The 26876-nt window shown below is 41.1% G+C and overlaps 1 protein-coding gene across 1 annotated transcript in view; it reads right to left on the bottom strand.

The window, feature by feature from the left end:
• Positions 1-934: 934 nt before the first annotated feature.
• The window catches only part of LOC124612861 (GTP-binding protein Rheb homolog), a 71841-nt gene continuing 45899 nt past the window's right edge, over positions 935-26876 (bottom strand). The window contains exons 4-5 of the mRNA XM_047141295.1: positions 5375-5504; positions 935-1476 (exon numbers count right to left, since the gene is read on the bottom strand). Coding sequence (XP_046997251.1) covers positions 1387-1476; positions 5375-5504 — 220 coding nt within the window. The 3' untranslated portion in view covers positions 935-1386. The remainder of the gene's footprint in view (positions 1477-5374; positions 5505-26876) is intronic.

The following is a 26876-nucleotide window of genomic DNA, read 5'->3' as shown; positions in this document are numbered from 1 at the left end:
AATGTTTCACATGTGTCGCAGCAGGTAAACAGAATACTTGATCAGCTAAAACAATCTGCCTGCTGCACTTTGAGTGAGTATTTCTAACATGTTGAAAAGAAAAGAATTTGGCTTATCTTGAGAACTTCAAGCAAGAGAAATTCCTAATGCTAAAGATAACTTTATTCCTTCACACAATTTATGTCTTTCTATATGAACTAAAAGAAAAACCTCTTTCTTTTTCCAGATCGTTTCTTTAGTTTCCCTTGACAAGGGTCATGAAAACAACTACACACCATCAGACTATTCTTTATTTTCTAAGCTTTGCAAGGAGTGAATGCAACATAAAATCCCAGACAACTGGATCACCTACGGTTCCTTGTGGCAAGCCTTTGGAAATTCCTCTGGCGAGGCATCTGCTTGTTCAAAATAGTGTTGCTTCTGTCTTTAGCATACTGTTTTTACACAGTTGTACAGTCATTAAATTCTCAAACTAAATGGCTGCAGGCAAATTTGTAATGTATATCGAATAAATGTGCAAGAGGCAGAGGGAATGGGTGGGAACTAGGACAGGGGATACCGACATTTTTACCACCACCCAGCTCTCCAGTTCTTTCAGGTTAAGGAAAGGTTTTTACTGTGATAAACATTCTTGATTCTGTCTCAATTTGTCAAACAAAATTAAAAATACAGTTAACATATATACTTCCAGAGTCAATAATTTTCACATTCATGAAAATTAATTATTTTTCAGAGAATTGGTTGCTAAGTATTAACTGTAAATTATTTAGTAATCAGTCTATGTTCTCTTGCAAATGAGAGTATATTTTCCATTCAAGAGACAGTGACATTCTGAAATCTATCTTTCTCATAGCACACACACAGCAAAAGAGTCAAACCTATATCAATTTAAAATGTTTCCTGAGGAAATGTGGTTTATATGCAAAACAAATAATAAACCATTATGACAGTTTATTCAGAATTCTGTAGCACTACATGGTTTAAATGGTTTCATTCACACAGTAACACTGGACGTGTCATTCAAAATCTTAAAGATATTGCTAACCTGTCAGTTCTGTGTAAGTGATCAACCTTTACACATATGTACACAAGCAAAATATTTAACAGATTATTTTCCAAATTACTATTAAAACTGAACTTTTATACAAATTTCTCTAAAATAATTTCAGTGTACAACACATTAAATCAACATATACCATCCCTAAATACAAAATATACACATTAGATACATATCATATTGAGAGGTTATAATCACATGATTATAATTGATAAATTGGTACAAATAAATCCTATAAAACACAATATTACAATAAAAATGTTATTCAAAAGAAACAAAAAATAACATTTGTATATTATATGTGCAACTTCAGCTAAAATAATCTTCTTTCAAGAAATGGTGCAACTCGATTTTTCTTGTACATTGCCATTGGCTTTTTCTATTTCCAACAATGCCGTGTGAAAAATATCTGCAACAGACTAGCAAAGGAAAGGTAGGGAGATTAAGTAATGTAGACATGATTAGTCTATAAATTCAAAACAAATTAAACAAATTTAAAGAATTGTGTGTATATTCAAAATCTTCAATTATTGCAAACACAAGATATGCACGCAAAAGAAGGAAAAAAAATTGTGGGGAGCTGCAGAGGGCCCCTAGTTTCTCTTAAGCAGCAACAAAGGTGAAATCCCAAGAAACAACAATGTAACAAACTGTCACTTCAATTCTTACTATAAAACATAAAGATTCAGCATCCACTCAGTGGGTTATTTTCTGTCCTGTTTCCCCTCTTTCAGCAATTACCAACAAAGTACTGTTGCCCTACACCATAAAGAATGAACAACCACAGAATAGTTGTCTTTTGTACGTGGTAAATCTTGCCTACCAATGACCAGAAAGACAGTCATTTAGGGAAGTAACAGTTCAACGTGGAAACTGAACAAGAGTATGAGTTAAAAAAGAAACATTTGAGCAGAAACTAAAAAATAATTAACAGCAAATTATTTCTTCAGGAAAGTGAATGGTTTGAAGCTACAAGTCAGAAGAGACTTGTTAAGCAGTGTGTAGCCAAAGATGGAGATGTTATGAGAGGCACCGAAGGAGTCGGGACGTTGCCAGAGGGAACGAGAAAGAAAAAAGGAGCCATCACAGGAGGGTGGGGAGCAGGGAGTTGGCCATAGTTGGGGGTGCAATGAGGCAGGGCAGAGTGGAAGGACAGGGTGAGGAACATTTCAGGAGGGATGGCATCAGAACGGGGGCCCTCTGAGTCTGCACATTCCTGTGTAAGCAGCTGAGTGGGAAGCACAGCTGGCAACCTGGCTCGTTAGTCATGCTGAGTAGAAATAATTCAAAGCCATTCCAAACCCTGTCAGAGATGAGGGCACAACCAAATGACTGCTCAAATTTAATGGATTAATAAATAACTGTTTATGTTTATAGACTGTTTGTTTGCAGCTACCCATAAAGTAATTCCTCTCTCTCAAGCTGTAAAGGAACCCTTGATACCCAGGGTGGGAGAGACCTACATCCTGACCACAAGGTCTCTTCCAGGGATCTGTAGTGTGTACCACATCACCAACCTGCTACACATTGACATCCACATGGGGAATCGATACTACAGCCCATCTTGCTGCAACACTTAATTCAGGAGTCAGAAGTGGGATGGTTTGTAGAAGGTATGCTTCATTCAAATGACAGTGGTGACTGAAGTGGGAAAACAACATATGGGAGCAGCAGCACAGACTTTTTTTCCACTTGTGGAATGCGTACATTCTTGTATCTTTGAATTATTGTTTTCTCGTATCATCGTAACTTTACACTGCCTTGTTCATCACTATTTCGAGTTTAAATTCTGTTGTATTTGGTGAAGGCCCGAGAACTGACCCAGTATCTCAGGTAACATACACAGACTGTAATTACCAGGTCTCTCAGCCCCAAGTACCAAGTTGTACAATGTAATTTTTTGGATATGCCATCAAAAAGGTCATTACACATGCCAGTAACAAGATCATGTTTGGCTTTGATATGGGACACCATGGGTACTGAGAGGACTTTTGAGAAGACCAAAATAGCCATAAGTTTTTGTTGCAAACAGGAATTTTATAAGGTAGAGTGAATACAGTACATATTAAGTTTAGGTAACAGATTTGAGGAACTTTTAGATTAGACTTATATTACGTGAACTATGTGAATAACTGGAACTGGGCACACTTAGTAAAGGTAGATGTAATCAGTGGCAGTTCAGCAGTGACCTAGTATAGCATGGTCTAAGTGTCACAACAAAATAGGATGGTAGAGACTTTTTCCTGTATTTACATTATGTGATACTGACCCAAACAATCTATACACTGAGGCACCACATGGATATAAGACAATTCATTTGTCCTCATGGTGTCAAACTGCCCCAGGTCCACCAGGACACGGTGCACAGTAGCAGAGAATAAGCCAATGATATCTCTAGAGATGTTGTAGGGGAAAATTTCAGGTTACTGAAGGAAGTTTTATGAAGTTTTTCAAAAGGGTATTACTTGCGGAGTACGATAGCTGGAAAGTAAGTCTGTGGGATATTTGAGAGCTTACGAAACAGGGCAACTGCACAACTTACATACTCTTGGAATGAGAGGAAGTTGTGAGTTCAAATATTCAGAATTATTATGAAGTATTGAGGATTCATTATGAAGATAAGTAAATGTTATGATTATGAAGAAGGATTATGTCCATTTACTGATGTATTACAAGGATGAAGGATGTGTTCAGTAGAGGCAATAGTTTATATTATTGAGTCAGACTTTTCACATTCAATTAGACAGGAAAAAAAAAAGTGCTGTCACTGATTTCCTGTCCTTTGTAGATAGTTTTCATTACTTGTTACATCATAATGATAAAATAGAATGCATATGGATTAATGAACAGAATTTTGCAGGTCAAGGTTCCCCCCCCTTCATATCAGCACCAGAGAGCATGGAATTTTATTTGTGAAATTGCCATCCATAAAAATGTAATATGTCAAATAATGAAAGCCCTGAATGGAATAACAACAATATGGAAAGGATAGATTGCTACTCACCTCATAGATGAGGCACTGAGTCACAGGTCGAATGAAAATGACTGCTAAAATATCACACACACACACACACACACACACACACACACACACGCACACATATATACAAGACCACTGTCTCCAGGCCCTGGAGCCTGGCTGCAACTGTCACTGGACTCACCTGACAAGCCAGAGCTGAAAGAATGCCTTGAGGTACTCAAAATTTAGTACAATGTAGGTGCCAGGTGTATGCCAGAAAATGCTACAGACAGTGAAATCCTCTCAACCTCCTCTTTCAGGTGGGCTACTACTGGATGTGAAAGGAGGTTATTAGAGGATAAATCTTCCACTTGGAACATGCTCAAGGGAAATGAGGAGTGATTATGGAGCAACAGGAATTGGCATACAAGGACATCCGGTTTTGACCATAATTTTGCAATGGTTTGGGGGAGGGGAAGGGGGAGAGGGGGAGGGGGGAATAGGGCAAATAGTGGTTATGTTGATCTCAGCATAAACTAAGAGTTTAATAAAATCAAAGCTCTAGAGTGTTTTTACTGACACACACATGTTAAGCAATCACTGTTTCACAAAAGGTACACTCTTTTGCTGTTAGTGATAAGCAATAATTTAGGTGCCAGCTTAAATCAGGCAGTAAATCTGCTTTCAACCCAGACAGGTGGCATTATTATGAAGGCAAAAACAATGGTGAATTATTTATTATGCAATGATTCAGCCAGAAAAGGAAAAGCTATGTTTCCGACAAAAGACAGGGCTGTAGTAGAGAGCATAAGTGACATGGTTAGGATGTTAATTGCCCAAGTGCAAGAATTTTTTGTTGTTGTCGAGTTTGAATGTATCAACACAAGAAGTTAGCCATCAGAAAGATGGAGGTCAATATGAAGGAGGCTGGCATGGGGCATAGTGAAAAGAGAATTATTTAAGAGCAAACTTTAATCAAATTGTCAGGGCATACTGTTTGGCATTTATCCATAATTTGTATCCAGTACCCTATGCATTAAATCCAATGACTCTTCTGAGTGAACTGACATTATGTTCATAAACACAGATACTCTAGACATATAAATTCCATGTACATTTATGATAAATTTTCTAGTTGCATTCAATAAAATTATCCTCATATTTATATTTGAGATATTAGGAAACTGGGGGAAATTAATGACTGCATAATTATACAAAATATCAGGAGCAGATGGCACTGTGGCCTAAAGCACAAATGGCAGCAGTAGATGCACGATACCAGGAACACGTAGACCATTAAAATGTAATTTCTACTTCAGGATAAAGCTTTCAGAATCTCATGTAATAATTTTTGTTACCTCATTCTGTTTTGCTGACGCCTCAAGGAATGCAGCTTTCCAGGAATCAGCCAACCTCTTTCCTTCCTCACTGCTTACAATTCGGTCCATGTGCAGATCAGTTTTATTTCCAACCAAAACAATTGGAACACTGTAAAACAATTTTACTAAATACCAGTGGCACAACCATTTTACTCATCATACATCACAAAAGCCAAGAGGATTAAAATTCTCTCAGTTTTCTCCATTTGCCATTTGTAGAATTTAATGATTGGTGAAAATATACAATCTACAACTGCACACTATTCTTTTCTTTTTGCTGTAATTTCTGTATCAAGTCATTTCCATTGTGACCTCAAATTAAAAAATACTGTGTTCACAGATCAATGTTTGGATGTGAAACGTAATGCACAACAGCAACAGAATGACACAACTATACCTCAAAACATATTTTTAGGAGGTGGCGCTCCACAACTTACTTATTTGAAAAATCTCACGTTATCACCTTTGCTGGTGAAATACTTCAGTTATACAAGCAGTTTCAGTTATCTGACCATCACCAGGTTCATAAAAGTATTCACAACATCATGTTAGGAGAAATACAATTTTATATTTTGTCTAACATGATGCTGTGAATACTTTATGAACTGGATGGTCAAACAATAAACTGGTTGTACAAATAAACTATTTTACCAGCACCTCAAGATGCAACATTTTTCAAGTATGGTACCTCAAAACATCCACTAAGACACTCTGATTCTGCAATTTACACCTCTCCTTTTTTGTACAGATACATTTCGATATTTTGAATCCGAAAAATTATTGCTTTATTTCAGATACATAGCAATGACACAAAAACTTGCCCCCTTTTCCATAGGGAATGAACATTTTTCAGTACAATGCATTACGTGATTTAATGTGTGTCATTTGCATTGGCTCATTTAGATGGTAAGTTAATCAGTGTATTGTAAACTCTGTTCCCTAAAGTTCAAATTTTTTGTATAACACTATACTATGTGCAGTGCATAATATTTAACTGCTGTGTCAAGATTCATGGATGTTTCTACTGGTCTCTAAAAACTGGATGTTAAATGTCTGTGGCGTTCAGTCTTATAAATGATGTTCATCCCACAGAAAATGCACCATCAATATGATGCACTTTAATGTTTCAACAAATTTACACAATTTTAAAATGTATTCATAATAAGCAGCTTACATCAACATACATATAATACTCATCATACATATAATACTTGTAAGCTGCACAGCACCACTCGTTCAAACTATTTTGAAACAATTCAGTCACCATCTCAATCTCAGTTATATGACTGATTCTCAAGTCAAACATAATAACATTGCAAAACTACTAACTTAAGACACTCTACTGACAAATACAGGGTGCCCATAAATTATCTTTACAATTTAAGACTTTAATAACTTTCAGACTATACTAGATATTAACAAATGGTTTGCACATGTGATAGAGTTTTTTACCTTCCAGGTAACACAATTTTTATGCAAAATTGAACTTCAAAACCTGATAAAATGTGGATGCTACAGGAGAAAGCTCAGTGCGTGGTCTGGTTCATACAGGCAACATCCAATACCCAAATGCAATGAAACTTTCGAACACTATGGATGGCAACTACTTGGACTTGGCATGTCGTATTTCATTTAAGGAGGCAGGTAGTGTTCCCCATAAACAAGACATGGATCACCCATCTATTTCACACACCAACATGGACTAGGTACAACAGATGTTTTCAAGGAGTCCAACAAAATCAGTGCATACAGTGGCTGGGGAACAGAGAGTTGAAATGAGATGATCAACAGTGCACAATGTCTTGCACGAGAGGTTACGGCTATATCCCTAAAAGGTGCAGCTGCTTGGGGCATTAAAGCTTACGAACAAACCTCAACCTGAATGGTTTGCAGTGGATATGCTAAGCTTGTTGGAAAAGATTTGTTTTCCGATGAGGTAACATTTCATGTATCTAGGAAATTAAATCATCATAACCTTCATATATGGAGTTCACAGCATCTTTGTGTTATGCATGAATGGAAAGTGTCCCATGGTCAATGTTTGGTGCGGACTAATGCACAGTTGCATTATTGATCCATTCTTTTCCATCAAGTCTGTCATCAACAGTAATGTTTACCTGGACATGTTACAAGAGGTTGCTGTGCCACAACTGGAACACCCGGAACCTGATGTCATATTCCTGCAGGATGGAGGACCACCCCACTGGTCCCTAGATGTCTGCCAATTTCTAGATGAGAAGTTTCCAGATAGGTGGATTGGCCAAGATGGTCCAATTTGATGGCTGCCACAATCCCCTGATCTTACACCATAGACTTCTTCCCGTGGGGTTTTGTAAAGGATCCGATGTACCAAATCACAGAGACCTACAGGACTTGAAAGCACGCATTCACAATGCATTTGAACGTGTCCCTGTAGAGATCTTGAATTGTATGTGGTGAGAAACGGAATTACAACTAGACATTATCCATGCCACTAAGGGGGAACACACTGATGAGTAAGAATGTGGAAAAAAATTCACGAGTTATCCTAAGACACACTGAAAAAGTCTCACTTACACCTCGTATTTTTTTGTTGGTTGATTAAGGTTCAGTTGGCAGCAATTTGAGATGACTGTCTCATAGTATTACTCAAAAATGACAGTAGTCCATGTGCTATATAAAGAGCCACCATATAAAAGATAAAAGTTATGGAGAATATATGAGGGAAGTTCAGCAACTAATGCAACACATTTTTTTCTGAAAGTGGTTTGGTTTTATTCAAGATTCCAATACAACATATTATTCCCCACCTTTATGTGAGCTGCTCTTGGGTGGACAGACCTGTGTGAGGCCTTGCATTGTCACGGAAAAGGATAAGTTCATTTTCATTTTTGTTGCAACAACCACACTGTAGTTGTTTCTTCAATAGTGCATGTCAGTGTTTCATTCTGTAAATATTAGCTGTTCCAGTTTACTGCACTGTATTCACCTATTTGACAATCCCTGACAAATGATCAGGGTAGTAAGTATTATATTCGTATTTTTTATGTTATACTTTCTGACAAGTTACACACCCACAAGAATCATCTCATTTTTTAGATCTATGGAATGAAAGCTGAATTTAATCTATTCAGTTTCATGATGGTAGCACAATACAATCAACAGTTGATAATTGCACCATGAGGGAGGACATCAAACACAATAACCCCTTCAGAGTACAAGAAGCTGTCGCCATGACTTAACCAGCTGAGGATGCTGCTTTGAACTTTTCTACAAAGGAGAGGTGGATTGCTGTTTTGTTTCGAGTATGAATTGATGAACTCACGTTTCATAGCATAGGATGATGATTGACAAAAACTTGTCACGATCAGCCTCGTAATCCGCAAGCAATTTCACACAGATGGTCCCTCTTTGCTCTTTATTGTCTTATAATAGGCTGCAAGGAAAGGAGCAGGCACACACCTCTGAGTGACCCAACTGGTGGACAAGTGTGTAAGTACCACTAACAGAGACATACAGTTGTGCAACGAGATGTTTGATTGTGATCCGTCAGTCACCTCGAATGACTCTAATGAGTGTCCACATGTTCGAACACTGCAGGGTCACAGCTGCGTGCAGTGGGTCAGAACATGGGAGATCGGACAGGTTTGCACAACCTTGTTGCAATGACAGACACCTCGCCCAATGACTCACCATACTTTTGTTCACTAATGGGTCTCCCCACGCATTCTGAAAGCATCTGTGAATATTTGCAAAGCTCCGATTTTCTGCCAAAAGAAACTCATTGACAGCTCTCTTCTTGGAACACACCTCCATTACAGATGCCTTTTTGGAGACCATGAACAGCACTATCACCCATCAGAAGTTCATGAAACTATAGGAGCTGAAGCAGGAATATTCCACGATATCACGCAACAAATTCTGCGATTTTTCAACTGAAATCGGCCGAGCAAAAAAGTGTTGCATTACTTACTGAATGCTCTTCATACATAAACCTGAAGAACCAGATTCAAGGATCAGGCAATACCACTGAAATATGATGATCAAAAAGTAATATCTGTTTTGAATCCATGTCTAGCAACATATTTCCAAACCTAAGATTACACCATAAATCCAACACAAGGCACAAACAGAATTTAATGCTACAGGAAACACTGATAGAAAACAAACTGACCTACAAGATGTATGACAAGGTGTGCAAACACACCTAAGAAAAGCACTATCAAGAGTGTTTTTGCACATCTGAAATCCTTCCCATTTTCTAACAAAGAAAATGGCACTTATGCTTCTTAAGACACAATCTCCTAAAACACAGAAAACTAAGATTCTTGTTACGGACACAATAGCAATATACCAATAGCAATTTTTTGTGTGTGTGTGTGTGTGTGTGTGTGTGTGTGTGTGTGTGAGAGAGAGAGAGAGAGAGAGAGAGAGAGAGAGAGAGAGAGAGAGAGAGAGAGAGAGAGATTCCAAAAATCCCCAGAGCAATAGAGATACTAGTGAAACAGCAACTACCCAGAAATATTGCCCACCAATGCTGCAACAGGTAACTACTGAATTCAATTCACGATTTGGAAGAGAAATATAAATAATAGTTTTTACGAAAATAAGGCCAAAAAGCTTTAGATAATATACACTGATGAGCCGAAACATTATTCCACTGCCCACTGCAAACAGAGCAGAGACAAATGGGGAATCACTTGAGTGATATGGGCTGCAAATACGAGGGCAGTTCAATAAGTAATGCAACACATTTTTTTTTTCTGAAACAGGGGTTGTTTTATTCAGCATTGAAATACACCAGGTTATTCCCCAATCTTTTAGCTACACAACACCATTTTTCAACGTAATCTCCATTCAATGCTACGGCCTTACGCCACCTTGAAATGAGGGCCTGTATGCCTGCAAGGTACCATTCCACTGGTCGATGTCGGAGCCAACGTCGTACTGCATCAATAACTTCTTCATAATCTGCGTAGTGCCTCCCACGGATTGCGTCCTTCATTGGGCCAAACATATGGAAATCCGACGGTGCGAGATCGGGTCTGTAGGGTGCATGAGGAAGAACAGTCCACTGAAGTTTTGTGAGCTCCTCTCGGGTGCGAAGACTTGTGTTAGGTCTTGCGTTGTCATGAAGAAGGAGAAGTTCGTTCAGATTTTTGTGCCTACGAACACGCTGAAGTCGTTTCTTCAATTTCTGAAGAGTAGCACAATACACTTCAGAGTTGATCGTTTGACCATGGGGAAGGACATCGAACAGAATAACCCCTTCAGCGTCCCAGAAGACTGTAACCATGACTTTACCGGCTGAGGGTATGGCTTTAAACTTTTTCTTGGTAGGGGAGTGGGTGTGGCGCCACTCCATTGATTGCCGTTTTGTTTCAGGTTCGAAGTGATGAACCCATGTTTCATCGCCTGTAACAATCTTTGACAAGAAATTGTCACCCTCAGCCACATGACGAGCAAGCAATTCCGCACAGATGGTTCTCCTTTGCTCTTTATGGTGTTCGGTTAGACAACGAGGGACCCAGCGGGAACAAACCTTTGAATATCCCAACTGGTGAACAATTGTGACAGCACTACCAACAGTGGTGTCAAGTTGAGCACCGAGTTGTTTGATGGTGATCCGTCGATCATCTCGAACGAGTGTATTCGCACGCTCCGCCATTGCAGGAGTCACAGCTGTGCACGGCCGGCCCGCACGCGGGAGATCAGACAGTCTTGCTTGACCTTGCGGCGATGATGACACACGCTTTGCCCAACGACTCACCGTGCTTTTGTCCACTGCCAGATCACCGTAGACATTCTGTAAGCGCCTATGAATATCAGATGCCCTGGTTTTCCGCCAAAAGAAATTCGATCACTGCCCGTTGTTTGCAACGCACATTCATTACAGACGCCATTTTAACAGCTCCGTACAGCGCTGCCACCTGTCGGAAGTCAATGAAACTATACGAGACGAAGCGGGAATGTTCGAAAATATTCCACAAGAAATTTCCGGTTTTTTCAACCAAAACTGGCCGAGAAAAAAAATGTGTTGCATTACTTATTGAACTGCCCTCGTAGAATAATGCACTCACTCAAGTGACAAAGGGTAGATTGTTATAGCCCAGTGCCTGGGAATGAGCATCGCAAAAACAGCGAAGCTGTTCAGCTGTTCACATACTACTGTCTTCAATATCTATAGGAAGTGGCTGAAGGACAGTAAAAGCATTAGAGGGTGACAAGTACATGGGCATCCATATCTCATCATAAAATGAGAAGCTCAAAGATTTCCCCACTAAAGCAGGATATGCACAATTTGAGGCAGATCGGATGACGGAGTACAATGTTGGTGCACGCACAACTTTTTTAAATGACTTCATATTGATCATCAACTGTGCTGTTTACTACAATATCAACTACTGCAATTTCCAATGGTGATTGTTGTTGTGGTCTTCAGTCCTGAGACTGGTTTGATGCAGCTCTCCATGTTAATCTATCCTGTGCCTATCCAGTACCTACTGAAACCTACATCCTTCCGAAACTGCTTAGTGTATTCATCTCTTGGTGTCCCTTTACGATTTTTACCCTCCACACTGCCCTCCAATGCTAAATTTGTGATCCCTTGATGCCTAAGGACATGTCCTACCAACCAATCCCTTCTTCTAGTCAAGTTGTGCCACAAACTTCTCTTCTCCCCAATCCTATTCAATACATCGTCATTAGTTATGTGATGTACGCACCTAATCTTCAACATTCTTCTGTAGCATCACATTTCGAAAGCTTCTATTCTCTTCTTGCCCAAACTATTTATTGTCCATGTTTCACTTCCGTACATGGCTACACTCCATATAAATACTTTCAGAAACGACTTCCTGACACTTAAATCTATACTCGATGTTAACAAATTTCTCTTCTTCAGAAACAGTTTCCATGCCATTGCCAGTCCACATTTTATATCCTCTCTACTTCGACCATCATCAGTTATTTTGCTCCCCAAATAGCAAAACTCCTTTACTTTAAGTGTCTCATTTCCTAATCTAATTCCCTGAGCATCACCCGATCTAATTTGACTACATTCCATTATCCTTGTTTTGCTTTTGTTGATGTTCATATTATATCCTCCTTTCAAGACACTGTCCATTCCGTTCAACTGCTCTTCCAAGTCCTTTGCTGTTTCTGACAGAATTACAATGTCATCGGCGAACCTCAAAGTTTTTATTTCTTCTCCATGAATTTTAATACCTACTCCAAATTTTTCTTTTGTTTCCTTTACTGATTGCTCAATATACAGATTGAATAACATCGGGGACAGGCTACAACCCTGTCTCACTCCCTTCCCAACCGCTGCTTCCCTTCCATGCCCCTCGGCTCTTATAACTGCCATCTGGTTTCTGTACAAATTGTAAATAGCCTTTCGCTCCCTGTATTTTACCACTGCCACCTTTAGAATTTGAAAGAGAGTATTCCAGTCAACATTGTCAAAAGCTTTCTCTAAGTCTACAAATGCTAGAAACGTAGGTTTGCCTTTCCTTAATCTTTCTTCTAAGATAATTCGTAGGGTCAGTCTTGCCCCAAGTCTTCCAACATTTCTGTGGAATCCGAACGGATCTTCCCCAAGGTCGGCTTCTACCAGTTTTTCCATTCGTCTGCAAAGAATTCATGTTAGTGTTTTGCAGCCGTGACTTATTAAGCTAATCGTTCGGTAATTTTCACACCTGTCAACACCTGTTTTCTTTGGGATTGGTATTATTATATTATTCTTGAAGTCTGAGAGTATTTAACAAGTCTCAGACATCTTGGTCAACAGATGGTAGAGTTTTGTCAGGGCTGGCTATCCCAAGGTCGTCAGTAGTTCTAATGGAATGTTGTCTACTCCCGGGGCCTTGTTTCGGCTCAGGTCATTCAGTGCTCTGTCAAACTCTTCACGCAGTATCGTATCTCCCATTTCATCTTCATCCTCTTCCATTTCCATAATATTGTCCTCAAGTACATCGCCCTTGTATAGACCCTCTACATACTCCTTCCACCTTTCTGCTTTCCCTTCTTTGCTTAGAACTGGGTTTCCATCTGAGCTCTTGATATTCATACAAGTGGCTCTCTTTTCTGCAAAGGTATCTTTAACTTTCCTGTAGGCAGTATCTATCTTACCCCTAGTGAGATAAGCCTCTACATCCTTACATTTGTCCTCTAGCCATGCCTGCTTAGCCATTTTGCACTTCCTGTCGATCTCATTTTTGAGACGCTTGTATTCCTTTTTGCCTGCTTCATTTACTGCGTTTTTATATTTTCTCCTTTCATCAATTAAATTCAATATTTCTTCTGTTACCCAAGGGTTTCTACTAGCCCTCGTCTTTTTACCTACTTGATCCTCTGCTGCCTTCACTACTTCATCCCTCAGAGCTACCCATTCTTCTTCTACTGTATTTCTTTCCCCCATTCCTGTCAATTGTTCCCTTATGCTGTCCCTGAAACTCTGTACAACCTCTGGTTTAGTCAGTTTATCCAAGTCCCATCTCCTTAAATTCCCACCTTTTTGCAATTTCTTCAGTTTTAATCTACAGTTCATAACCAATAGATTGTGGTCAGAGTCCACATCTGCCCCGGGAGATGTCCTACAATTTAAAACCTGGTTTCTAAATCTGTCTTACCATTATATAATCTATCTGATACCTTTTAGTATCTCCAGGATTCTTCCATGTATACAACCTTCTTTTATGATTCTTGAACCAAGTGTTAGCTATGATTAAGTTATGCTCTGTGCAAAATTCTACCAGGCGGCTTCCTCTTTCATTTCTTAGCCCCAATCCATACTCACCTACTACTTTTCCTTCTCTGCCTTTTCCCACTGTCGAATTCCAGTCACGCATGATGATTAAATTTTCATCTCCCTTCACTACACGAATAATTTCTTTTATCTCATCATACATTCCTTCAATTTCTTCATCATCTGCAGATCTAGTTGGCATATAAACTTGTACTACTGTAGTAGGCATGGGCTCCGTGTCTATCTTGGCCACTATAATATGTTTACTATGCTGTTTGTAGTAGCTTACCTGCACTCCTATTTTTTTATTCATTATTAAACCTACTCCTGCATTAGCCCTATTTGATTTTGTATTTATAACCCTGTATTCACCTGACCAGAAGTCTTGTTCCTCCTGCGACCGAACTTCACAAATTCCCACTATATCTAACTTTAACCTATACATTTCCCTTTTTAAATTTTCTAACCTACCTGCCCGATTAAGGGATCTGACATTCCACGCTCCGATCCATGGAATGCCAGTGGTTACGGGTGCTGAAAACAAAGCAGTACTTTTCAATTGCCTGTTACCACTTGGAAAATGACCGAAGGTTGAAATTGCAGTAGTCGATATTACAATAAATAATACAGTCAATGGTGAATATAGGGTCATTTAAAAAATTATTCGGAAGTGTGATCCCACAACGAATACAACTTTGCAAGTACATGAGTTTCAGATCAAACAATTTAGGGTACACTGTTGAACAAGGGGATCCAAAGCGGATGACTCCCACATGTTCATACATTAACGCAACAACATGCCAAATTACAACTGCAGTGGGCACAGGATCATCAAGACTGGACCACGGATCAATGGAAATTTATCACCCGCACAGATGAATCATGTTTCTTGTTACATCAAGTTAATGGTTGTGTCCAGATACAACATTATCCATGTGAATGGCTGCTCAAAACACACATTGCACCACAGACCCTGGTTGGTGGAGATAGTATTATGCTATGAGGGACATTCACATGGGCTCCCATGGGACTTGTTATTTTAAGACAAGGCAACACAACAGCTGTTGACTACATGAAGATTATAGAGTACTAACTGCACCCCTTCATGCTAGAGGTCTTGCCCAACCGTGACTGCATCTTCCAGCAGGGTAACTGTCCATGTCACAACGCCAGAATCGTGCAACTGTTATTTGAGGAACATGATAGTTAACTTAAATCGATGTCTTGGTTACCAAATTTGCCTGACCTGAAGTTGATAGAACATATCTAGAATTCTATCAGATCCACTCTGTCTAATTAGTGGCTTGTAATTTACTGGGATTGTGTGATCTTTGCATAGACCTCTGGTATCACATACCTCTGTAAACCTACCAAGGACTTGTCAAAGCCATGCAGAACCAGTGTTGTATTGCATTCTGAAGGTGGACCATCTTGCTATGAAGCAAGTGGTCATAATGTTTTGGCTCACCAGCATGTCTTAATACTGTTGATGGCAAGTATGGGTCGCTTTTAGGAGTTTATTTTTAAGGGCACTGACATTTTCCAAGTTACTAATTAATTGGTAACACTTCTCACTAAGTTCACAGTTAAGATATCAACTAAAATAACTAACAAAATATATTTACACATATGCTAACTCTAAACTGATTGGTTTGCATACTGTTCTCCCTATGTTTTCTCCTCCACTAATTCAAATGATTTATGGGTGCAGGGCCAACCGAACTGTGTAGTACCAGGCTTCAGTTTTTTCTTGACTTAAGGGGGGACGTTGATGAAATTGACCAAAAATGTCCATTTTTGATTTATTTTTTATTTGTTAGTACAACTCATGGACAACAAAGTTTCAATGTTGAAATTGCATCCGAAGTGCCTGAAAATTAATTAAAAGTGTGACGCGCCCTACCTGCCAAGCCCACATTTTGAAGCAGCACTTCAATACCAGCTCAGTGAACAACGATTCTGTGTATTACTTTCAACCCAACATGTGCGGGATACATCTAGAAAGCCGTGATACACACTCTTTGGTTTTATTGATCATCTTTGGCTGATCCTGCACTTCTCAAAAAGTGTGTTCATGGCTAAATCCAAATGACACTCTAAATTCACTCACATGGAAACGATGCCCTAAAAACAAATTTGCATCTGCTGCAGTTGTCAGAAGTGCAGCTTATGATGCAGTTACTGTATTTAGTGATGGGAACGTCGGGAGGATGAAGGTATTAGAAAGAATGGGCTTCAAGATAGAAAATTTTACTCAAGAAATCCTGAGAGAAATAGATTTACAGCGCGTCTCTGCAGCTGAAAATTCAGTTTAAGATCTGGTAAAGGTAAGAAGACAGACAACAAGAAACAGACGAGAAGCCTTGAAGGGAAAGACAACCCAGAGTACAAAGATGCCTTCTGAAGAAGTGACATAAGGAAAAAATTTAGGTTGAACTTTAAATTGCATTTCCTGAAAAGATTATGTACCTTTTCCTCAGAGTCTATGAATTCTAGAATTATAAAATTTTATACACGTTTCTGTAAACCTATAAACGTTGTCTCAAGAGAAAATTTTGAAATTCTGATTGCAAGCTGAGATATGGGGCAATGTGCTTGGAATTTTGCATGAATTTAAAATTGTACTTGTGGAATTATAATTAAAAAATTATGAAAATTCTCCTATTTGACCTATTTCAAAAACCTCACGAGAGAAGCTCACAACATATAGAGAGATGAAACAGAGAAATTTTTGTAGAAATCTCTTGAATACTTTCTGAAAAAAGGAACATACATTATTTTTTGAAAATAAAACTTCAAATTTCATTAAAAAAAAGTTGAATATATATAATCAAAGGATTTTATATGTAAATGTGTTACTTTCATGTAAAGTGTGGTACAAAATTTCATTGCCATATCTCCAAAACTGTGGATTTGGTGCATTTTTGAAATAGTGTGTGTTTTTCATCAATGTCCCCCCCCTAACAATGTTGTGTTATTTGATGTCGTGCACGGATGGTGTATTTGAAATGATTCGTGTGTATGAAGTGGCCATTTGGTAGCCTGTGATGGGGCTCTATAAAGTTTAATATAGAGTTCTTGTAATTTATTATACTATTATTAGTGAGTACCTGAAGATAGATAGTAGTGAGACCATTTAGTTTTTGGATTATGATTATCAGTAGTTGCCAACATGGATATAACAAATTTAATCATTACTTGTTGAACGACATTTTTTACTGTTACGTGGGTTGTTGTTGTTGTTGTTGTTTGGGGAAGGAGACCACACAGCGAGGTCATCGGATTAGAGAAGGACGGGGAAGGAAGTCGGCCGTGCCCTTTCAAAGGAACCATCCCGGCATTTGCTTGGAGCGATTTAGGGAAAGCACGGAAAACCTAAATCAGGATGGCCGGACGTGGGATTGAACCATCGTCCTCCCAAATGCGAGTCTAGTGTCTAACCACTGCGCCACCTCGCTCGGTGTGTTACATGGGTAACACCATTAAGTTTTTATAACAGTATGGCCTAATTAGTGCCACATATATGAAATTAATGATACCTGCCACTTTTAGAAACAGAGACGAATATACGAAACGACATAGTGAAAACGCCTTTTGGCAGCATATTCGTTGCGGTACCTGGTTCGAGAAATCTAGTACGGTGATCTGAGATATTTGTTTCCTGACTTCTTATTTTTGTCATCACTAGTCTGTCAGGTTTTGTGCTCATGAGAGACAGAATGGATATTAATGACTTTACCACACCAAAATAATTTTATTTATGTAATGAAGTTTGCTGAGAATTTATCATGTACTGGAGACTGATAAGATAGGGGAGGGTGGGATTGATTTTAGGTTGACTGTTTGGTGTGTTGAGGACCAAAATAAAGGTGTTACTGAGTCCCTCGGTTCAGAGGTAGTTCTTTGGAGTCAGTGATGTCTGCCTGAAACATGTTCTGATGACAAAAATATGTATGAGTGGTAAAATCTAGGCACTGAAGGCAATAGTGATGTCAGGACTGAGAAGCAGTTCCTGGAGAATTATATGGATTGGCCTGGTACATACAGGGCATGGACAATGAGTGGTGACTAAGGGAGACGGGACAGTTCATCCTCATGCAAAAACAGCCCTGGATGATGTGAGCTGTATGAACAGAGACCCTTCTCTTGGAACACGGCGTCACCATTGGGGAACAAATGTTGTACCATGGGATGGACCTGAACGGTTCATTGAATACCACGATATGGCTGCCCAAGAATTAATTGAACCTCTGGCTTGGTTTACTGTTGGTGAGTAAAGTCAGTCGTAAGTTGGAAACAGCATGAAGCAAGACTCATCTGATCAAATGACTGTTCCATTTCTCCATAGTCCAGGTTTCATGGCTTCAGCAGCACATTTTCCTGTTATGGGCATTTGCATCATCACTGATGAATAGTTTTGGAATTCCAGTTTGCCCTGCCATTCTCTGCTAGTGGAACTCCCTTCGTGCTGTTCTGATGCTGATAGTGTTTGACCATGGGACCTTCAGTTGTCTAGTGACTTTTGCAGTTTTCATTATCTTTTCTTTCGTCACAATCCTCTTCTTTAAAACACCACACACTTCAGCTCCCTCGGTCACGGAAGAACAAACCATAGAAGCATCAAGAATTCGCCCATGTTCAAATTCGCTTAGCTCTGACGTAATGCATTCACAACCACACAGAACAATGTTCTGACTATGGCTGACACTTGTAATGTATTGAGGATATTGCATAGGTGTCGCTCATGGTCAAATACAACAGCGCAACCTGCAGGTTTTGCTAGTACTTCCGTGTATGTTCAAACACACATTTCGCACTGTGTTTCAATATTTTTTAACATCTGTAGATCAGAGCAGACTCAGGGTCTCCCAGGGCTCACTAAGCGCAATAGAAATTCCACCTGCATCCAACCTCCGGCAACTCAATTACAGGCGAAGACAGTTACAGAGCAAATGATGCCTCCTAATTGGGAGATTCACAATAGTAATAGCGATAAGACTAAAAACATAATGGACACAAGTTGAACTGCCAATAATAAAAACAAAATCAGAGAAATAGGTTAAGGCAGCACGCATGTGCCACTGGGCCTCTGCAAGTGACGGAAACCGTCCCATCCACAGTTATCCCACACCTGAGCCATTACAGTCAAGACATTAAAGAGCATTAAACAGAGTGCTACCCTTAAAATGGATATAAGGTGCAGCAGAGAGAGTCAAAACACATCTAAAAACAATTAAAATGGATGGGAAGAGACAGCTGGTGAAGGAGTTACGATGGAGGGTTCCCCAGACCTAGCACGCACCAGGAAATGCCAAAGCTGCAAATTTAATTTTTTTTATTTACTTGATGATGATAAAACTGTGGTACGTAATTAAATTTGAGGAAAACAGTGTTATAAGAATGTAATCTGGTGTAAAGTTTTCTTATAGTGAGTCAAACTTAAAATCATTTTGCAGATTTGAAGAGACCAAGGCTTCCACCCTGGCTGTGTATTCGGAAGTCTGATATAACCCCATAGTCTTGAAACAGTCAGTGGCGCATATCCCTAATGGCTTGGTCACATGGGGCTGATTCCTGAACAGATGCTTGAAAGTTGGAAGGACCGCCACACTAAATGCCAATGACTGGGGCAGTGCTAAGATTTTTATGGTCTGTTGAGCCAGAAGGAGGCACTTCCAAATCTGGAGTCATGGTTCACCTGCATCTGTGTACAGACTTTGAAGTGGGCTGGTCCAAAAGGCTCCAGTCAATATCCGAATGCGCTCATGATAGACAGTACCTAACACCTTGAAGCACGAAATACGGGCTGATGCATAACCTATGGTATCATAATCTAACAGTGATGCGACAAATGCCATATGAAACTGCAGGAGGCACGACCTGTCAGCTCCACACACTTTTTTGCCAAGGCATTTCAAAATATTCAATGATTTGAAGCTCTTTGTTTGTAGTTCCTTCAGGTGTAGAATCCAAGGTTAATTTCGAGTCAAACTGCAGGCACAAAATATGCAGTGTCCTTAAAATGTAAAATACTGTCCCTCATTGTGAGCTCTGGTTGGTTAAAACTTCAATTAGCGTGGTTAAAACTAATGTACAGTCTTCTCTAGTGAGAACTTAAAACCAGTTTTACTGGCCCAAGCTTCCAGCCTCCTGATGGTCACCTGTAGTTGCTTCACTGCCCATGAACGATCAGAGAAACAGTATGAGGCTGCAGAGTCATCCCAAAACTTACATTTAACAGGACTCCTGACTGTGGAGGAGATGCTATTGATAGTGATTGCATCGGGGAACCCCATCTCCTGAATACAGCAATCAGACAAGGCATCACCAACACACTATCGTAAGGATTTTGTACTTGTGTGTATGCTTTTTTTGAGGTGAAGAAACACATCAACCAAATGGTTTCAGCATAAGGAGCCCTGTGTTGCCATCTCCAGGAGCCAGACAAAGCAATGAATGACCACACACTCTTAGAGTGTTATCCATACAACTGTTCAGGGCTACACTGCAGTAACTGTTAGGATCAGTACAATCCTTGCCTGGTTTCCATAATTGAATTGACATTGCCTTCAAGTCATGGGATGCTGTCTATTAAGGCAGATCTGACTACAAAAAAGACAGAAGTTTGCCTCTGGCACCAGGTCACACATGTGACAGAGCATTGCAAGATGAACTGCTCACTGACTAACTTCAAGTTATAACACATTCACACGAGGCCAGTTTAACAAAATAAAGGGTTCTTTTAATTCCTTAACATAAAAACTCCGAGTTATCATTTTTATTATTATTGACAGAAACTTAAAATCCTGAGTATACACAGGTAACTTATGAAGACACCTTTTTTTTAAAAAAAATTTTAACCACACTTATATCTGTTTCAGCACAAATAGTTAAGTGTTGGGCTGCTAGGGTGGCATCTGGTACTACATTTGTAGGCTGGCTGTTGTGTTTTGGTTGAGATGGTTGGCACTAGATATCACCCACACTGTCTACATTGGATACTATACAACAAAATGTGTGCTTTCAGCCTCTCTCCTGTATTGCTATTTAGGCAATGTTTTCAGAAAAAGGATGGCCATAGTGATCCTGAAATTAGCTGCTTAGAAAGTGAGGAAGATGGATGTTACTTCATTAGACACAAACCGATGACAGTTCGTTAGCTGAGTGACAAGCACTTGCCAGAAGTATGAAATAAATACATCCTCTGCACTCCAGCCAGCCCCTCCAAACTATTGTGATGGGCATGGTTAGACTTTATGGCTACACAGAAACTAAAAATTGACTTCAAGTTTCAGGATATTTTAGTCCAAGTCCAGTGCACGAATATACTCAGGATTTTTTTACTGCTGGTCTTCAAGATTTTGTAACACTTATTTTGGGCTTCAAAAGCTATCTTTATACATCTACATTCAAAATAGGAGGTTTTTCATTGATAAAAAAATAATTTTTTGGAACATGATTTGAAAAAAATCAACATGTTAAAGGGTTTAAACGGTATAAGTTCCACTGGAAAACATAAGGTGTTCCCAGCAAGAAATCTCACTCCTAACTGGTGCGAGATGTAAAGCGTATCCTTTCATATCCGTAGTTTAGACCCACCAGTAGATGATAGCAGCACCCTGATACTCTTGGAGAAGTGAAAGGAACAGATGCTAAAAGGTCACGAGGATGACAAAGTTGAGTACCATAGGACAGATTGTTCCTAATTCCTGCCTGGATACCAAGTGAAGGCAAGAGTGAGTGGATGGGAGGGGAGGGGGAGGAAGTAGAGGAGGGGAGGGGAGGGGAGGGGGTGAAGACAAAGGTGGTGGAGGTCGTGAGGTGAGGTGGGGAGGGGGCAGAGGCGGGGAGGGGGCAGAGGCGGGGAGGGGGCAGAGGCGGGGAGGGGGCAGAGGCGGGGAGGGGGCAGAGGCGGGGAGGGGGCAGAGGCGGGGAGGGGGCAGAGGCGGGGAGGGGGCAGAGGCGGGGAGGGGGCAGAGGCGGGGAGGGGGCAGAGGCGGGGAGGGGGCAGAGGCGGGGAGGGGGCAGAGGCGGGGAGGGGGCAGAGGCGGGGAGGGGGCAGAGGCGGGGAGGGGGCAGAGGCGGGGAGGGGGCAGAGGCGGGGAGGGGGCAGAGGCGGGGAGGGGGCAGAGGCGGGGAGGGGGCAGAGGCGGGGAGGGGGCAGAGGCGGGGAGGGGGCAGAGGCGGGGAGGGTGTGCGCATAAAAAATGGGGAGTACATTCTCTGGAGGTTAATGGGAGTCCTGGCACAGGGCTGCTAGGTACTTTCCAAAATAGTAATCCCACTCAAGGGTGGGTGTTGGGGTCGATGCCCCTCATAAGCAAAAAGAATATGGTATGTTGAATGACGAGTAAACTGTCAGGTGGTAATCGTTTAAGTGAGCAACAGTTGGTACCAGTGGAACAGAAGATGAAGATTCCTGCTTCAGCAAGGAGAATGCTACTGGGAATAGTCCAGTCAAATGTCACAATGATGGACTGGGTCAAACAATTTAAAAGCTGAAGGTGTTGCCAAGCCATAAACCCGCCAATAACAGTCCAACTGGGACAAGACCAGTACCCAGTAAACACAGAAGAGTAGCATGATCCACAGCCCAAGAGGTGTGGGCAAGGAAGTGTAGAGCATTATGCCTGCGCACGCAACTGGTCTGTAGTTGACAAATATGCAGAGGCTAACTCAGCTTTTTATCAAAGAGGCAGCTGAAAAAACAGGACTGTATCAATGTCCAAACGCTGGATATCCAAGCAGAGTTTTGGATCACTATGGACCACAGTATAACAACAGAAACGCACGGTGCGCATTTTTACTGAAGATAATTGGAAACCATGTGAAAGGGAAAAGCAGACACCCTTACAACTAAAAAATTATCAACCTACAGCACATAAGTGATTGTGGCCTGACAGGGGCTACAAGCCCAAAAACTGAGGTCATAGGTGCCCATGTTAAAACTAAACACGAAGACAGAGAGGAGTTTAAAAATGATTATACATCAATCCCAATTGATGTAAGAGAAGACAGCTGAAAACAGGGATGTGGAGAAGGCAGCTGCTGACAGCCAGGTTATGAAGACTCACTGCTACAGGGCACAGAGACAGAAGGATCCTGCTCCATGATGTCCACAGAAGCATAGGCTGTTTTGTGCTGTCAGCCTGTGAAGCCCAGCGCAGGGCAAAGGTATCACATGGCAACACTGTCGAAGCGGATCTTTGGGGAGGGGGGGCGGTGGCAATGCTACCATGACACTAAGCCTCAGAGCTGAGTTTGAGGTCACATGTCTGCGAGGCCATGTTCTTCATGGAGCGAGATGTAGCAAGAACAGTACTATAAGAGCCAGACGGTAGAAAGCAGGGTTTGCGACTTGCCAATAACTTGTGAGTGACCGGGTGAGGAACGTTTTGCTTTACCCTGATCTCCTGGACAATCTGCTCATCAAGATACAAGGAAAATCTTGAGAGAAGGCGGCATGATCGCCATTGCAGTTGATACAACGTGAGAGAAGGAGGCGGGGACAATCGCCCTTCTGCGCACCCATACCACAGGTTACACATTTGGCTGGGTATCAACAAGACATTCGAGAGTGGTTGAAACGATGACACTGGTAGCAGCGCATTTGGTTAGGAATGTATGGTCGGACTGGGATAACTTCATAGTTTGCTTTGATCTTGGACAGAAGAACCACTCTGTCAAAGATGAGAAAAAGAGTGCGTGAGGGCACTAAGGGGGCATCACCTGATGGACGGCAATGACACCTTGATCAGAGAGGTATGTTTGAATTTCTGCCTCGGTCAGACCATCGAACACCTAGTGTAAATAGCACTACGGGAAGAATACAGTGTTTGATGGGTGTCGACACGAACAGAATAGCTGTGGAGGAGCAAAGCTCCAAGCTGTTGTTGTGCTTGAGAATCAGAAGCAGTCTCCAAAAGTAAAATGCCATTGTGTAAATGAGAGCAGGATTTCACAGGGCCAACACCTTCCTGGATAATAAACGGGTTTATCGTAGCAAAGGACTTACAGTCTTCAGTACATGAAATCATGAGGTGGTGTAGCTGGTAGGGTCTTTGAATCGTTAGCTTCATTCCGTTTACCTTTAGTAGAAATTGACTGTGAAGATGACGATTGGCTCACTGCAAGAAAATCTCCCACAATCGTCAGCGTCTCCGAAGGTGCACTCCTTCCAACGAGGAGGGGGGCCCTCTTCACAAGGGGACGCACCTGCTTCTTTAGGTGATTGTTCACACCTCCCAAACACCTGACAGAAGGACCAATTGGCAATTTGGGAAGGTGGCAGCTCCGGCAATCACCCCTCCCTGGGCCTGGCCTGTACTAGGAAGTACGTGTGAACCCTACCTGTCGACCTAGGGCTGGGAATTATGCGTTGCCGAGTCACCTGTTATGTGTCAGTCACATGGCCCGGCCTTCAGGAGCGCACAGGAAGGAAGAAGAAAAAAGCCTCAAATGCCGAAGTTGAGGAAGGACAGGAGAAAGAGAACAAAAAAAGGAAAAGGGAACGAAAAACAGTAGTGAGACTGTCTTTTTGTCAGCTACAGACAATGAGGAACATTCCAAAAAACACCCCAGACATGTTCCCCAAGGGAGGGGAAAAAGGAGAACAAGAGACATGCACCACGGAAGGCAAAAAATGCTGCAAAGGTTCGGGCCCTGTGGTAGCCAAGCACGAACCTGCCAAAGTGTGGCGAGCCCACTGGGGGGAACTAGTGAGATAAAAACAAATACACATTTGTAGGGAACTAGAAAGTCCCTATCATAGAGGATAACTAAAGTGTGATTGCCAAACATTGTTATATGCCTTTTGTAGATCGAAGGAGACTGCAACAAGGTATCAACATTTAGAAAAAAACATTTCAGTTGCTATTTCCAACATAACCACATGGTCAGTTGTAGATTGTCTCTCTGGGAAATCACACTGATAAGGGAACAAAACACCCCAAGTTTCAAGAACCCAGAGTAATTTGTGTGCAATCATCCTTCCCAGCAGTAACCAGGGTACACTCACGAGGCTAATTTTTTAGTAGCTTTTTGTAGACGTTGGGTTTTTGCCTGGCTTAAGAATGGGGACAATGATACTATCTCGTCATTGCAAAGGGTTGTTTGGTTGCTCCTGTGTAGTGAAAGTGTTAAAGAGCTCCCAGTATTTAACGGAGTGCTGCCTATAAAACAGAAAATGGGGTGCAGCTGAAAAGGAGCCAAATAACATCTCTAAGCAATTAAAACAGAGTAAAAGGTGGATGAAAGAGTGAGTTGGTCAAGACACAAGGATCAGGGCCTACCCAGAACCAGCATGTTCCAACCATAGCCACTTTTGCCCTTGCCCTCAAGGTAGCTCAAAACCTTGTATCTGAAAATAAAAGCCACTTTCACAGAGAAAAGAGACCTAGTTCAACTGTATGTGATTCATCTGCCAAAATTTGAGGCACAGAATTTTCGAGGGCCATGCTCAGCATGGAGGGCCAGAACAAGGAGGCCTTCCACAACACTATGAGCTATTGTTTGTACAAGTAAGGCTCCACAACTACTACGTGATGGTGGTTTATTGTGTGAAATAAAACTGTTGTAGCCTGGTATTACCAATGTGGAGGCAACACAGAACGGTGCATTCCCTCTGGAAGGAATGGAAAGAACAGTGCCATGCAGCAACAGACTCCTTGATGGTATGGGGTTTATTAGAGGACTTAGTAGCCAATCAGATGTCATTCCATCTCTGAGTGAGCAGAGATCTTATTTGCACCCACATATCAGCACCTGTAATTGGCAAAGTGAATAGGGGGGCAAAAATCACTCATCTAGCCAACCTGCTGGCCAGATCATTCTCTGGGATACTCACAACCAAAAGACTTCGGAACCAAAGAAAGATAACTGAGCAATCATATGACTAAGTTCAGCGAGGTCATGAATAACAGAAATCATTGGGTGACAAGTAACATCGGCCAATGATCTGAAGACTGCTCATTGAGTCACTACACATTACAATGTGATCAAGTGAGCATATTTAAGAAAATGGAGGGCCCTATTAACGGTTATCAGCTCAGCTGTAAAAACACTACATGTTCCTGGCAACGAATGATGTTTCTCACTGGCAGGGGATGTAAAAGCATATCCTGTCTTACCCACAGTTTTAGAGCTGTCACTGTAAAAGATGATAGCACCCCGAAACTCCTGAAGAACTGAATGTAACAGACGCTAAGTACACCAAGGAGACAGCAGACCTTAGGACGTTGAAACAGACTGGTCCTAATTCATGGCTTGGGCACCAACCAAGGAGGGGTGTGTGACAAAACATGGGCTGCACATTCCTTGGAGGAGAGGTGGAGATCCTGGCAGAGGGTTGCAATGCACACTGCAATTGGTAATCTAACCTAACGGCAGATGTCCAAAAAGAATGGGATACATTGGATGATCAGGGAATTGTTGACCAGTGATGGCACAGGAGACCAAGAGTCGGTACTGTTGGAACTGAAGAGGCAAGATCCAAACTTCAGCAAGGAGACACTCTATAGAACTAGTCCAGAATGTGTCAGGGGCCAAAAGAACTCCATGCAGCCTGGCAACCATCATCCAGTCGGGATGAGACCAGGGCCCTGTAAGTACAGAGAACAGTAGCACAATCTACACCACAAAAGGAACGGGCAAGAAAAAGAGTCTTAAGTGTTCACATGCAACTAATCTTTGACAAATATGGGGCAGCCAACTCAGCTCCTTATAAAAAAAGAGGCTCAAAAAATGGGTCTGTGA

Source organism: Schistocerca americana, chromosome 1, assembly GCF_021461395.2.
Source record: "Schistocerca americana isolate TAMUIC-IGC-003095 chromosome 1, iqSchAmer2.1, whole genome shotgun sequence".
NCBI lineage: Eukaryota > Metazoa > Arthropoda > Insecta > Orthoptera > Acrididae > Schistocerca > Schistocerca americana.
The sequence above is the reverse complement of the archived record's forward strand: the minus strand, read 5'-3'. Positions and strand labels throughout refer to the sequence as shown.